Genomic DNA, 12,369 nt, shown 5'->3' on the forward strand with positions numbered 1-12,369 from the left:
CCTCAAAATCCAACATTCTAAAATCCACATATCCAAACGGCCCCTAAAAAGTATAAAGAAAAGTTTTTTCTCACTGGTTTTTATGCTTCAAAGGAGACTTTTTTGATTGGGCTGTTGCAATTCTCAGGGAGCTAGTATATCCAACGGAAAAGGTTATAAAGAGAGATGGGTGCCAGCATCAACATGAGGGGTGTAAATATCAATGTCCTGGCCTACCTACGTAGGAATTAAACCTATATATTGCAAGGCAAATGCTTAATCCACGTCGTCTTTAGGGCAGTACATGAAGCTTAAGTGTAGGAGAACAACCACAATAGCCATTCGAACCCTATGCCCTATAGTGGATGAGCCACACATGGAAAAATCACCTACATCAGGCAGTCCTAACCCGCTAATGCCCTGTTCATTTCAGATTATGACAACGGATTGTCAGCCCTAAACCTATTATTAGACTAAAATTTAAATGTAATTTTGAGTCTAATAATAGAATTTGGGCTTACAATAGGTTGTCACAGTCTGAAACGAACATGGCCTAAATCCTACGTCTGCCAACCAATCTACCTCGGATCAGAGTGACCAATCTCTTAGTCATGATCGGTTTGGATCCTTTTCGGATTGTTTTTCTGATTCAAAGTTCTGAGTCCGGCCCACTGTTTGGTGTAAAAATCAACGATGAGTTTAAAGTCAGGATCCTGCAATGTTAGGGATGATCTAGAGATCAAGGCAAGTATGGCGTTAAGAGATGTCGGCAGGTAGGCCACAAGGATGGAGCAGAAGAATTTTCTGAATGAGGATGAAACTACCATCTCCAAATAATTTCTTACCTTGGGATATAGATCAAGTGGATACTATTCAGTTTCAATTGATATGCCCACAGGCCACATCCTATCCATTAACATTCACCCCTTTTCTCACTTGGGACAGCCCCCACCAGTGTAAAAGAGTACTACTAAATACAGTAATAAAGGGGGCTGGTCTATATCACTTTCCCGGATAAATTCTCATCCAATGCATAACTTTGCAAACCAACAAAATTTCTCCGAACAAATAATATAAATACCCACTAGGAGAACCTTCAGAAGCACACTCACTCACTCTCTCTCTCTCTATAAATACCCACTAGGAGAACCTTGAGAAGCACTCTCTCTCTCTCTCTAAATACCCATTGGGAGAACCTTGAGAAGCACTCTCTCTCTCTCTAAATACCCATTGGGAGAACCTTGAGAAGCACTCTCTCTCTCTCTCCAACCTTATTAAATACAAACAAAACCACATAGGGCTTCTAATCCCCCAAAGGAAGGAAAAGTAGTTCCCTTTCTCAGTCTCCTCTATCAAACACCTTCCCTTCAACAACCACATCCTCTCTCATCAAATCAATATGGGAAACAACAATTTACTTGAGATTCTGAACGTGAGAGTGGTGGGATCAGGGCAAAAGATCATGGTTCTCTCCCATGGTTTCGGAACGGACCAATCCGCGTGGCAGAGAATCCTCCCTTATTTCCTTCGAGACTACAAAATAATCCTCTATGATCTCGTCTGTGCCGGAAGTGTCAATCCCCACAACTTTGATTTTAGGCGGTACACCACGTTAGATGCGTACGTGGACGATGTCCTCCGCATTCTCGACTCCCTCCGAATTGATAAATGCACCTTCGTTGGTCACTCTGTTTCTGCCATGATCGGTATCCTCGCCTCCATTCGCCGCCCTGACCTCTTCCACAAACTCATCCTCATCGGCGCCTCTCCCAGGTAAGAGGAGAAAAAAACCCTTCCCAAAACTCTCCAATTCATTGGTTTTTTCTATTGATTTTGTTTATTCTATCGTTTCCATGGAAAATTGGAGAAACCCAGATGAATTCACGAAAATCTAGACCCAAATTTATAAAAAAATACCTCATTTTTTGGATGCTTGGCGTGGACTCGGATTGGACTCGGATTAAAAAAACTTGTGATACCAGATGGAGATTTTATATGGGGTATAAGCCCGTATAGTCCAGTATTTTTTCAAATTAGGCTTACACCATAAGATGATCCAAACCGTCCATTTGATGAGTTACAACATAAATAGGCTGATGGTTGGGATCATCCTATGCTGTGAGCCATAGGATACTTTTTGAAAAACACTGCACTACACGAGCTAAAACCATGTAGTCCAGTATTTTTTCATAAAGTACTATACAGCCTTCGATGATCCAAATGTTAACTTACCAACTTCTCCAAAAGCTTAAGCTGTTGGAGAAAGGCGTTATTTATCTTTTATACTTTAACACTCCCCCGGATGTGTGGCCCGCTTGGCAGCTATGTGGCACATGTGGTCCCACTTTGGGCCGACCATCGCATGTGGATTTTTGCTATCCAGGAGGTTTGAACTCGAGACCTTTGGCTCTAATACCATGTTAACTTACCAACTTCTCCAAAAGCTTAAGCCGTTGGAGAAAGGCATTATTTATCTTTTATACTTTAACACCAAACAGTCCATTTGATGAGCTACAACGTAAATATGTTGTGTGGCGTGAGTTGTGCCCAAAAAATTGTTTCCATAGGATGATCTGAACCCTCCGATCTGCAGAGATTTACATACTATGCAGTTCTATAGATTCATCCGCTATGGAAACGATTTTTTGGGCACAACCTATTTACGTTGTGGCATGTTAGTTCATACCATCCAATAGTATGGGCCATACAGTACTTTTTACAAAATACTGGACTATTATACAGGCTTACACGAGTTTTTATATGAAAGGCCTTATGGTACATTATTTTTCTAAATGTACCGTACGGCCAACACTTCTAAACCGTACGTTTGATGGGTCACAACTCACAACTTAAATAGGTCGTGCCCCAAGAATCATTTTCATTGGTTGATCGTAGCCCTCCGATCTATATAGGGTTAGGATCAACCCACTAATGACTAATGTGCACAACCTATATAGATTGGAGGGTTAGGATCAACTTATGGAAATGAAATAGGTTGAGCCCCATCTAATGGATGGTTTGGATCATCCATGGTGTTGGCCGTACGGTACCTTTTTTTGAAAAATAACGGACTGCAAGGCCTTTCATCATAGAAAAACTCTGCCTTGCACCGTATAAAAAACTCAAAAAATCCTGACCCAAAACAATAAAACAGTTCGTCCGACTCGCGCAATTCGGTTCCTGACTCGGTCAATTCCGAATTCCGAAACTAATTTATGTGTTTGTGTGCAGATTCCTTAACGACAAGGATTACCATGGAGGATTCGAAAGGCCCGAAATAGAGAAGGTTTTTTCAGCTATGGAGGCGAATTACGAGGCCTGGGTATCGGGTTTCGCTCCATTAGCTGTTGGAGCTGATGTACCGGTAGCGGTTCGGGAATTTAGCCGAACTTTGTTCAACATGCGACCCGATATATCTCTTTTCGTATCGAGGACGGTTTTTAACAGCGATCTGAGACCCATTTTGGGGATGGTAAAAGTGCCTTGTTGCATAATTCAAAGCGTGAAGGACATATCGGTGCCGGTATCGGTGGCGATATATATGAAGAATCATCTCGGTGGCCGAAATACCGTGGAGATTTTACATACTGAAGGGCACTTGCCTCACCTCAGTGCACCCGCGGTTTTGGTGCAAGTTTTACGGAAGGCTCTTAACAGGTGAAGACACGTGGTCCAATTAGGAGGCGACACGAAAAAGGTTGCTTGTTTGACACGTAACGAATAAGATGTGGACAGTACTTGTCTGTATTAGTGGATAGCTATCCTTAAAAGATGGATCCCTCACGTGGGAAACACGTGAATACTAGTTTTTTTCTTTTTTTTAACTTTATGGTATGCTAAATAAGGAGATAAGGATAGAAAGTGGGTTTATCCTAATTGGATTGTGTAATTGGGATCTCTCTGGTATAAAAATTGGGTGGAAAAACTTTGTAAGTATGATTAGTTGAGAAAGAATAGGAATTAGACTTAATTACATTTATTAGTGTAATTTGAATGGGGGACGTGTTCCGGAATCAGTCTCCATGGCTTACTTTTTATTTTAAGAAGTAATTGATACGTCCACACCCCTTGCTATTAGACTATTAGCAAGGGGTGTGAGGAAAGTTCCTCAGACCCCGACCTGAGCCAAGTTTCGTTCGATATGCCAAATGTGTCCCATGTCCCACCACGCATGTCAAATGTTTCTAGTTCGAAGTGCTTGTTATGTGATTTAGTATTGGATATGAATTCTCTCATCATCTTTGCAAACGTCCTTGTTTTACCATTTATTGTGGTGTTGAGTGGGACCGAAAATGCCATGACTTATCCGTATCTATACTCCTATTTCCTATCCCATATGTCCTCATTTGTTCTATTTGTGATAAAAACCCTCAAAATGGCAGCTCACCACAATAATAATATCTTTCTCAAAAGCCCTAACAATAAGTCCTCGCCAGAAATAAAAACAAAAAAGAGAAAAATCCATTATATAGGTTTGCCACTAACATAAAATCAAATGGTACCCACCTCAAAATTATGTCTTTATCTTGATAGAAACCCACAAAATGGATCATTAGAGCTGAAAAACAGAAGGGAAAACAAACCATGGTCTAGTTTATCTTGATTGAAACCCATAAAAAAGCTTATCTTTTGATGGGGTATAAAAACAGCAGCCTATTAGCTATCGACACGTGGCCCAAGGGTGGGCCACAACAGATCTCACATCAGCAGGGGTAGTTTGGTAATTACAGCAGAGTAGGTGAGCTCGAACTTATAGCTGGCCGACACCTGTCCTGGAGTAATAACTCCCCAACTACCCCAGTTTTCCCTCTATAAAAGGGCTTCCAAAGCTCTTAAACAGGGTAATAACTTCCCACTCACCACTCTTAAACTCGCTCTGCACTCCTGCTCATACTGACTTGAGTGTCGAAGAGCCTGTCCGGAGTAACACTCCGGGTTGGTCATTCTGACCTCGTTTGCTCTTTACGCAGGGCTCAGCTACTTCACTTCGGCTCTTCGGGTCCTCCAGCTCGGCTCTTACGTCACTGTCATATCTGTTACCGATTTTAGGCCTAACATCTTTTTTTTTTCAATAATTCATATTCTTACCTAAAATTTAAACAAAATAACTTACCACATAGAAACCACTCCTTAATATCTATGATATTTCATGTAGAGCTTAATGTAACCTTATTTATCTTTTCTTTTTGGAGGTAAGAAAAAAAAAAGAAAGAAAGAAAGAGAGAATGCGTGGTCCTAAGCTTAGACCTATTCACGAGGCATCTCGTAGCCTTAGCTTACCTACGTAAGTAGGCAAGGGAAAAGAGATATAGACATATTTACGCGATTTAGCCTATGACGATCGAATAGTGGCATTGGTCAATCCTTATCTATTGTTAAGAGGTTGAGAATGGAAGAAAGGGGAAAAAAAAGCAGCACTAGGTTGTCAATTCTCTAGCTATTAGTCGAATGCGGAAACAAGAAAAAGAGGGCCATAAGGAGACTAGTAATGAATCAGATTCTCTGATCCTATCTGTAGATTGATAAGGGGCTATCTCTCTTTTTAAGAATGACACTACTCTATTTGTTTTAATCTTTTTTTACCTTACACTTTGATTAGCTATGTTTGCAACAAATTTTACATGCATGAGAAGGAAATCACACATCTAACACATTGACATCAAATTTCCCTGCTAAAGATGTTTTATTAATTTGGCAGGAACGAACACTTCGGGCTCTAATAGCTGTTAAGTACATTTTTTTAAGTAAAGAAAGCACCTCTTATTATACAATGCCCCACACTGGGCATTTTACTTTTACACATTTTCTTTGATAAAATTTTGAGTTCAACAAGCTACTATAGCCTCGTTCAATTCAGAGAATGCTATCATATATCCATATTTATTTCAAAAACTCAACTCGCCTACAAAGTAACCCTAATCAGGTCGCCAATGACTCCATTTAAAATTATATGCTTGTAATTTTTATAACCAAACGACCTTACCCTCCCTTCCCTTTTCCTTGTGAGTATTTTCATGCTTTAAGTCTTTCTTTTTCTAGTTTAGTTTCTTTTTTCTTGTTTTTACCATAGCTAGTATCAGGATATTTTAGGGTAGTTTACTTCATTGCTTTCAAATTAGTTTACACAATATCTCAGATCACTTCAATCATGCATGATGTAGAATAGACTAAGCTACTTCAATTATTATTATAGTTTCATTGCCTTTACAAAATTTACTTATTTTTTAAATTAATTTAGATAAATTTCTTTATGGATTTCAAATAGTATTTATATTATTATTATACAACCCAATACAATCACATAGCATGATGTTAATTCCTTTACTTTTTATTTTTCACACAAATTTTTATTTTTTTTCTAAATTCAGATCATATCTAAGGAATTACGGCCACAGAGATCAATCAATGCACCAATTCGTCGATTAAGAGACTGGACTATCGATCAATGAACTGATATTCAATAGACGGGGATGATGATCGATCAATTCTAAGAATTAAGAATTTTAAACAATTTTATCTTTCATTTTCCATTTATATATTCTTTCAATAGTTTTATGTGTCTTATTACATTCTAATGTCAGCATACACATTAATCATGTTATTAATTCACAGTTCCATACTAATCTAGTATATCATACATGCATAATTGAAGTTATTTTCTTCAATTTTTCTATATATGTCTTATATGTGTTTAATTGCATGCAAAGTAGTTTTAGCATTGTAACCTAATTTTGAACCCCCTCTGGGGTCTTAGGACTGATCTACTGTGAACAAAGGTATATCTCTTCAGAGGAGGAGTTTGTAAATTCTAACTCTAAAAACCCTCAACCGAAGGCTAGCATTGCTACAAATATCAGCATTCCCTTGTTTGGTAACTGACACCATCCACTTTATTGAACACTTTTGGGTTTGGCTTTTGAGACTTTCAGTGATTGTAATAACCTTTACCAACGAATGGGCAAGTATAATAATAACCTCTAACCTTTCTAGAGTGTAGACTTTACTTGTCTATTTAAACTAATGGATACACCTCATTATTTCAATATATACAACCCCTATTTCTTTGCTCCAATTTTTTATAAACAAATGTCTTGGAGACTTCTTTGCTTGTTCTCGCTATCGTTAGTTACTTTCAATTTCTTAAGGGGCCGTTTGGATACTCGGATTTTAGAATCTTGAATTTCCTTAAAATCCTGGATGGGAGACAAGAGAAGAAGACCGTCCGTCATTTTCTGATCTCTCGCCCTTCTTTCCGTCGAGCAAGAGAGGAGGAGATTGTCCCATGTTTCCAGGTTTTAGAAATCTCAGGATTGGGGAGAGATTTCTAACACTTGGATTTCTTACTTAAAATCCAGGATAGAGGGGTGAGAACTCATAAACGACGGAATGGTCTCCTTCTTCCCTTGTCTGCCATCCAGGATTCTGAGGAAATTCAAGATTCTAAAATCCGCGTATCCAAACGGCCCCTAAAAAGTATAAAGAAGAGTTTTTTTTCTCATTGGTTTTTATGCTTCAAAGGAGACTTTTCTGATTGGGTCCTACGGCTGCCAACCAATCTACCTCGGATCAGAGTGACCAATCTCTTGATCATGATCGGTTTGGATCCTTTTCGGATTGTTTTTCTGATCCGAAGTTCTGAGTCCGGCCCACTATTTGGTGTAAAAATCAACGATGAGTTTAAAGTCAGGATCCCGCCTGTTGGACCATGTTTTGAACCTTTTAATCTGGACCGCATATTGAATCTTGCGGGTATACTAGGGCGACGAATCAAGCTTATCATAATATAAATACCTCATAGGGCCTCTAATCCTTACATATCCAAATACCCACCCATAGGGGTGTAAACGGATCGAATTCGAATCAGATATGGCTATATCCAAATTCGATTACAGTATAGACTATCCGAATTCGGATTCGGATTCGAATTTGACGGATATTTAATATCTATTACCGAATTCGGATTCGGATTTGAATTTGACGGATATTTAATATCTATTACCGAATTCGTATTCGCCGGATATTATTCGAATTCGGATATTATCCGTATCCGTTTATCCGGTAAATTCAAACATTTTATTCCAGCACTTTATCTTTCTTCTCCTTCTTACCCCTCGAATGAATTTTCCAAACCCTAAAACCAGACCTCTACTTTCTCTTCACAAAATTAACTCTCAAACTAAAACATATGAGATCATCTTCTTCATTTTAAAACAAAGGCAGAGAAAGAGGAGATGGGGATGGATCATGGTGTTGGTAGGGGTTTTTGGGTTTTTTTTTTTTTTTTTGTATATGATGGAATGGGTTTGGGCTATTTTGAACAGGGGAAGTGGGAGTGCTGATTGTGAAAGATGAAGAGATATGAGGATGGAGATGGGGATTGGGTTAAAGATGGAGGTGACTGGCGGTGATGGAGGTGGCTGTGAGAAGGTGGAGAGGGGCGGCGGTGGATTTTGGTGGGTTGGGGCACCAAGGATTGCCGAAGATGGTGTCTCAGCCTCCTCCTTTCTCCTCTCTCTTGCTTCTCTTTGTAAACCTTAGAAGTCCCCTCTTTTAATTGCATTTTGAGTTTTTATATAACCATAAGTTGGGAAATTGATCTGAGCCATCAATTTACCATCAATGACCTAGATGGCCTTTTTGCTTTAGAATTCTCTAGAAACTATGACATCTTCTTTCAATCACCACCACCCATTTGTCTCTTTCATCCTACAGTCCACATTTGTTGCTTCATAAAGATCCCATGTCAAACTCCAAGAATGCCCTTAAAATGAGAGATTACTTCATTTCCTACCAAAAAAACTTTTTGTTTTTTTTTTTCTAAAAGGAAAATTCACTTTTCTTTTAGAAACAAAAGATAGTGTGTCATTACTAAAAATAAATATTCATGATATTATTAATAATAAATAAAAAGAATTTACTTCTCGGATTCGGATGTTAAACGGATCGGATATACCATTTACTAGATTCGCATCCGCTTAGAGCCGGATATCTCATAAACAGATTCAGATAATATCCGCTTGAAACGGATCCGGATAATATTCGCTTTAAACGGATTCGGATGCGAACGGTAATCGAATTTTCGAATATCCATTTACACCCGTACCCAGAAGAAGGAAAAGTAGTTCCCTTTCTCATTCTCCACTATCAAACACCTTCCCTTCAACAACCACATCCTCTTTGATCAAAACAATATGGGAAGCAACAATTTACTTGAGATTCTGAACGTGAGAGTTGTGGGATCTGGGCAAAAGATCATGGTTCTCTCCCATGGATTTGGTACGGACCAATCCGCATGGCAGAGAATCCTCCCTTACTTCCTCCCAGACTACAAAATAATCCTCTACGATCTAGTTTTTGCCGGAAGTGTCAATCCTGATAACTTTGATTTTAGCAGGTACACCACCCTCGACGCCTACGTCGACGATGTCCTCCGCATTCTCGACACCCTCCGAATTGATAAATGCACCTTCGTTGGTCACTCTGTTTCTGCCATGATCGGTATCCTCGCCTCCATTCGCCGCCCTGACCTCTTCCACAAACTCATCCTCATCGGTGCCTCTCCCAGGTAAGAGGAGAAAAAAACCCTTCCCAAAACTCTCCAATTCATTGGTTTTTTTCTATTGATTTTGTTTGTTCTATTGTTTCCATGAAAAATTGGAGAAACCCAGATGAATTCACGAAAATCTAGACCCAAATTTATAAAAAAATCCCTCATTTTTTTTTTTTTGGATGTTTGGCGTGGCATGTTCCTGAATTAAAAACAGTAGAAAAAACTCCCTGTTAATGGATTGGAGGGTTAGGATCAACTTATGGAAATGAAATAGGTTGAGCCCCATCTAATGGATGGTTTGGATCATCCATGGTGTTGGCCGTACGGTACTTTTTTTGCAAAAATAATGGACTGCAAGGCCTTTCATCATATAAAAACTCTGCCTTGCACCATATAAAAAACTCAAAAAATCCTGACCCAAAACAATAAAACAGTTCGTCCGACTCGCGCAATTCGGTTCCTGACTCGGACCATTCCGAATTCCGAAACTAATTTATGTGTTTGTGTGCAGATTCCTTAACGACAAAGATTACCATGGAGGATTCGAAAGGCCCGAAATAGAGAAGGTTTTTTCAGCTATGGAGGCGAATTACGAGGCCTGGGTATCGGGTTTCGCTCCATTAGCTATTGGAGCTGATGTATCGGTAGCGGTTCGGGAATATAGCCAAACTTTGTTCAACATGCGACCCGATATATCTGTTTTCGTATCGAGGACGTTTTTTAACAGCGATTTGAGACCCATTTTGGGGATGGTAAAAGTGCCTTGTTGCATAATTCAAAGCGTGAAGGACATATCGGTGCCGGTATCGGTGGCGATATATATGAAGAATCATCTCGGTGGCCGAAATACCGTGGAGATTTTAGATACTGAAGGGCACTTGCCTCACCTGAGTGCACCCGCGGTTTTGGTGCAAGTTTTACGGAAGGCTCTAAAAGGTGAAGACACGTGGGCCAATTAGGAGGCGACACGAAAAAGGTTGCTTGTTTGACACGTAACGAATAAGACGTGGACAGTATTTGTCTGTATTAGTGGATAGCTATCCTAATTGGACTTAATGGTATGCTAAATAAGGAGAAAAGGATAGAAAGTGGGTTTATCCTAATTGGATTGTGTAATTGGGATCTCTCTGGTATAAAAATTGGGTGAAAAAACTTTGTAAGTATGATTAGTTGAGAAAGACAGGAATTAGAGTTAATTACATTTATTAGTGTAATTTGAATGGGGTGACGTGTTCCGGAATCAGTCTCCATGCTTACTTTTTATTTTCAGAAGTAATTGATACGTCCACACCCCTTGCTATTAGACTATTAGCAAGGGGTGTGACTTAAATTTTGTAGGTGTGTTATGATAGATATGGAGTGATGGTCTACTCTTAGGCAGATGCATAGAGAAATGAGATAAAAAAACTTCTTCTTTTCCATTCATAGTTGCAGAAGTATATGGATGGGAAGAAATTAATAAATTGATTTGTATTTCTGATTAACTTTCAATTTTATTTTTGGTTATTTTTTTTCTAATTGATCAACTTAACCCAAATCCTTCTACTTTCTCACCTGGAGAAAAATTTTCCAAACTCCTGTTGCATATTTTATTAAATGCATTCTTAGTGAAGATTGTTTAAGAAATCTTTTGGGTTTATTTCAGCTGTGCTCTGGATCAGGTAGCTAAAAATGTGGAAAATATCTCACTAGGTTGGATTCTTTAAAGCGTGATCCGTGTTTTGTTTGCTAATATTCGAATTGGATTAATGAGTAGTCCACATACATGTTTTTTATAGTTTTTGTTACCATCTCCTTATGCCTATTCTTTTCCATTTCTATTTTCCCCGACCACACTGTTTATGATTGTAGAGATATGGGAAGAGAACATACTGAAAGCATAAATTTGGGAGGAATTTATGCTTACCTTTGCAAGCTGGTCTTCATCCATCGGAGATGGATTTCAACAAATGTGAGTTATCACTGAGCGGACATCTTGGAACCTTAGCAGCTGATCCTGGCTGTTTCCCTCTCGACGATCAAGTTTCATTGATATCGACACATGTGAGATCACCAAATGCTTGGGAGTTCCTCTATTCAATCCCTTTCCTTCTTCGGGATAAGTAATTCGAATCATTCACATACATAACATTATTGTTTGGAATCCATATTATGTTTTGAGGGGAGAAACTCCTAAGTCTACTATTGAATTCTATATGAGAAGGCATAAATTTCCTCTCTTTTATCATCCACAGAGAAGGCATAACTTCTTTGCATAAGGGTCATCCGTTGGATGAAGTGATAGTAATTATCGTGAGGAGTAATTATTCGTTGGAACAAAGTTATGATGAAATATATTTTAATCATCCATTTGAGGGCCAATAGAATAAAAGAATGTGTTGTTAAAGGCTCATCATCCAAGTCGCAGATATGCCTCATTCTCATTATTTTAAAGTAAGATTTTGAAACTTTTTTCCTGAGCTGACGAGAAATCGTTGCAACTTTCTTTGAGGAATACTTTTGTAGTACGTGACCTCATTGGTACTGCAAGCAAGCATGCTTACTACCCACCTTTGATTATTTCATTTCATCAACTTGATAGGCATGCTTCGGATCTCCCTTTCCTATGAGTGTCATTGAAGTGTAAATGATTAAATAGCACCAACTCCGATAGCTTATGCTTTTGGAGTAATTGGTTGTTTCACATGGTATTAGAGTAACAAGTTGTGGGTTCAAAACTTTTAACTCCTCAATATTAAGAGAAATGAAGTTTTATATCCGCCCCCTTCCTTTTTACTTGGGACAGCCAGGAGCACTGTACCTATGACTGCAGAGGGGTTGATGTAATTCACGTGAGAAAA

General features: G+C 38.9%; 2 protein-coding genes across 2 annotated transcripts; both read left to right on the forward strand.

Moving 5' to 3' along the window:
- Window positions 1-1,090: 1,090 nt before the first annotated feature.
- On the forward strand, window positions 1,091-3,952 carry LOC143876076 (putative strigolactone esterase DAD2). Its single transcript, XM_077377693.1, has 2 exons — window positions 1,091-1,752; window positions 3,211-3,952. The coding sequence occupies exons 1-2, from the start codon at window positions 1,379-1,381 to the stop codon at window positions 3,638-3,640; spliced, it is 804 nt and encodes a 267-aa protein (XP_077233808.1). The 5' UTR covers window positions 1,091-1,378; the 3' UTR covers window positions 3,641-3,952.
- Window positions 3,953-9,005: 5,053 nt separating this feature from the next.
- LOC143876075 (putative strigolactone esterase DAD2) lies at window positions 9,006-10,737 on the forward strand. The gene is made up of 2 exons (XM_077377692.1): window positions 9,006-9,544; window positions 10,041-10,737. Exons 1-2 carry the CDS (start codon window positions 9,171-9,173, stop codon window positions 10,486-10,488), a joined length of 822 nt encoding a protein of 273 aa, XP_077233807.1. The 5' UTR covers window positions 9,006-9,170; the 3' UTR covers window positions 10,489-10,737.
- The last annotated feature ends 1,632 nt before the right edge of the window (window positions 10,738-12,369 follow it).

The sequence above is a fragment of the Tasmannia lanceolata genome, unplaced genomic scaffold, assembly GCF_043159265.1.
Source record: "Tasmannia lanceolata isolate RefF3 unplaced genomic scaffold, GAP_Taslan_0.1 ptg000004l, whole genome shotgun sequence".
Classification (NCBI taxonomy): Eukaryota; Viridiplantae; Streptophyta; class Magnoliopsida; order Canellales; family Winteraceae; genus Tasmannia; species Tasmannia lanceolata.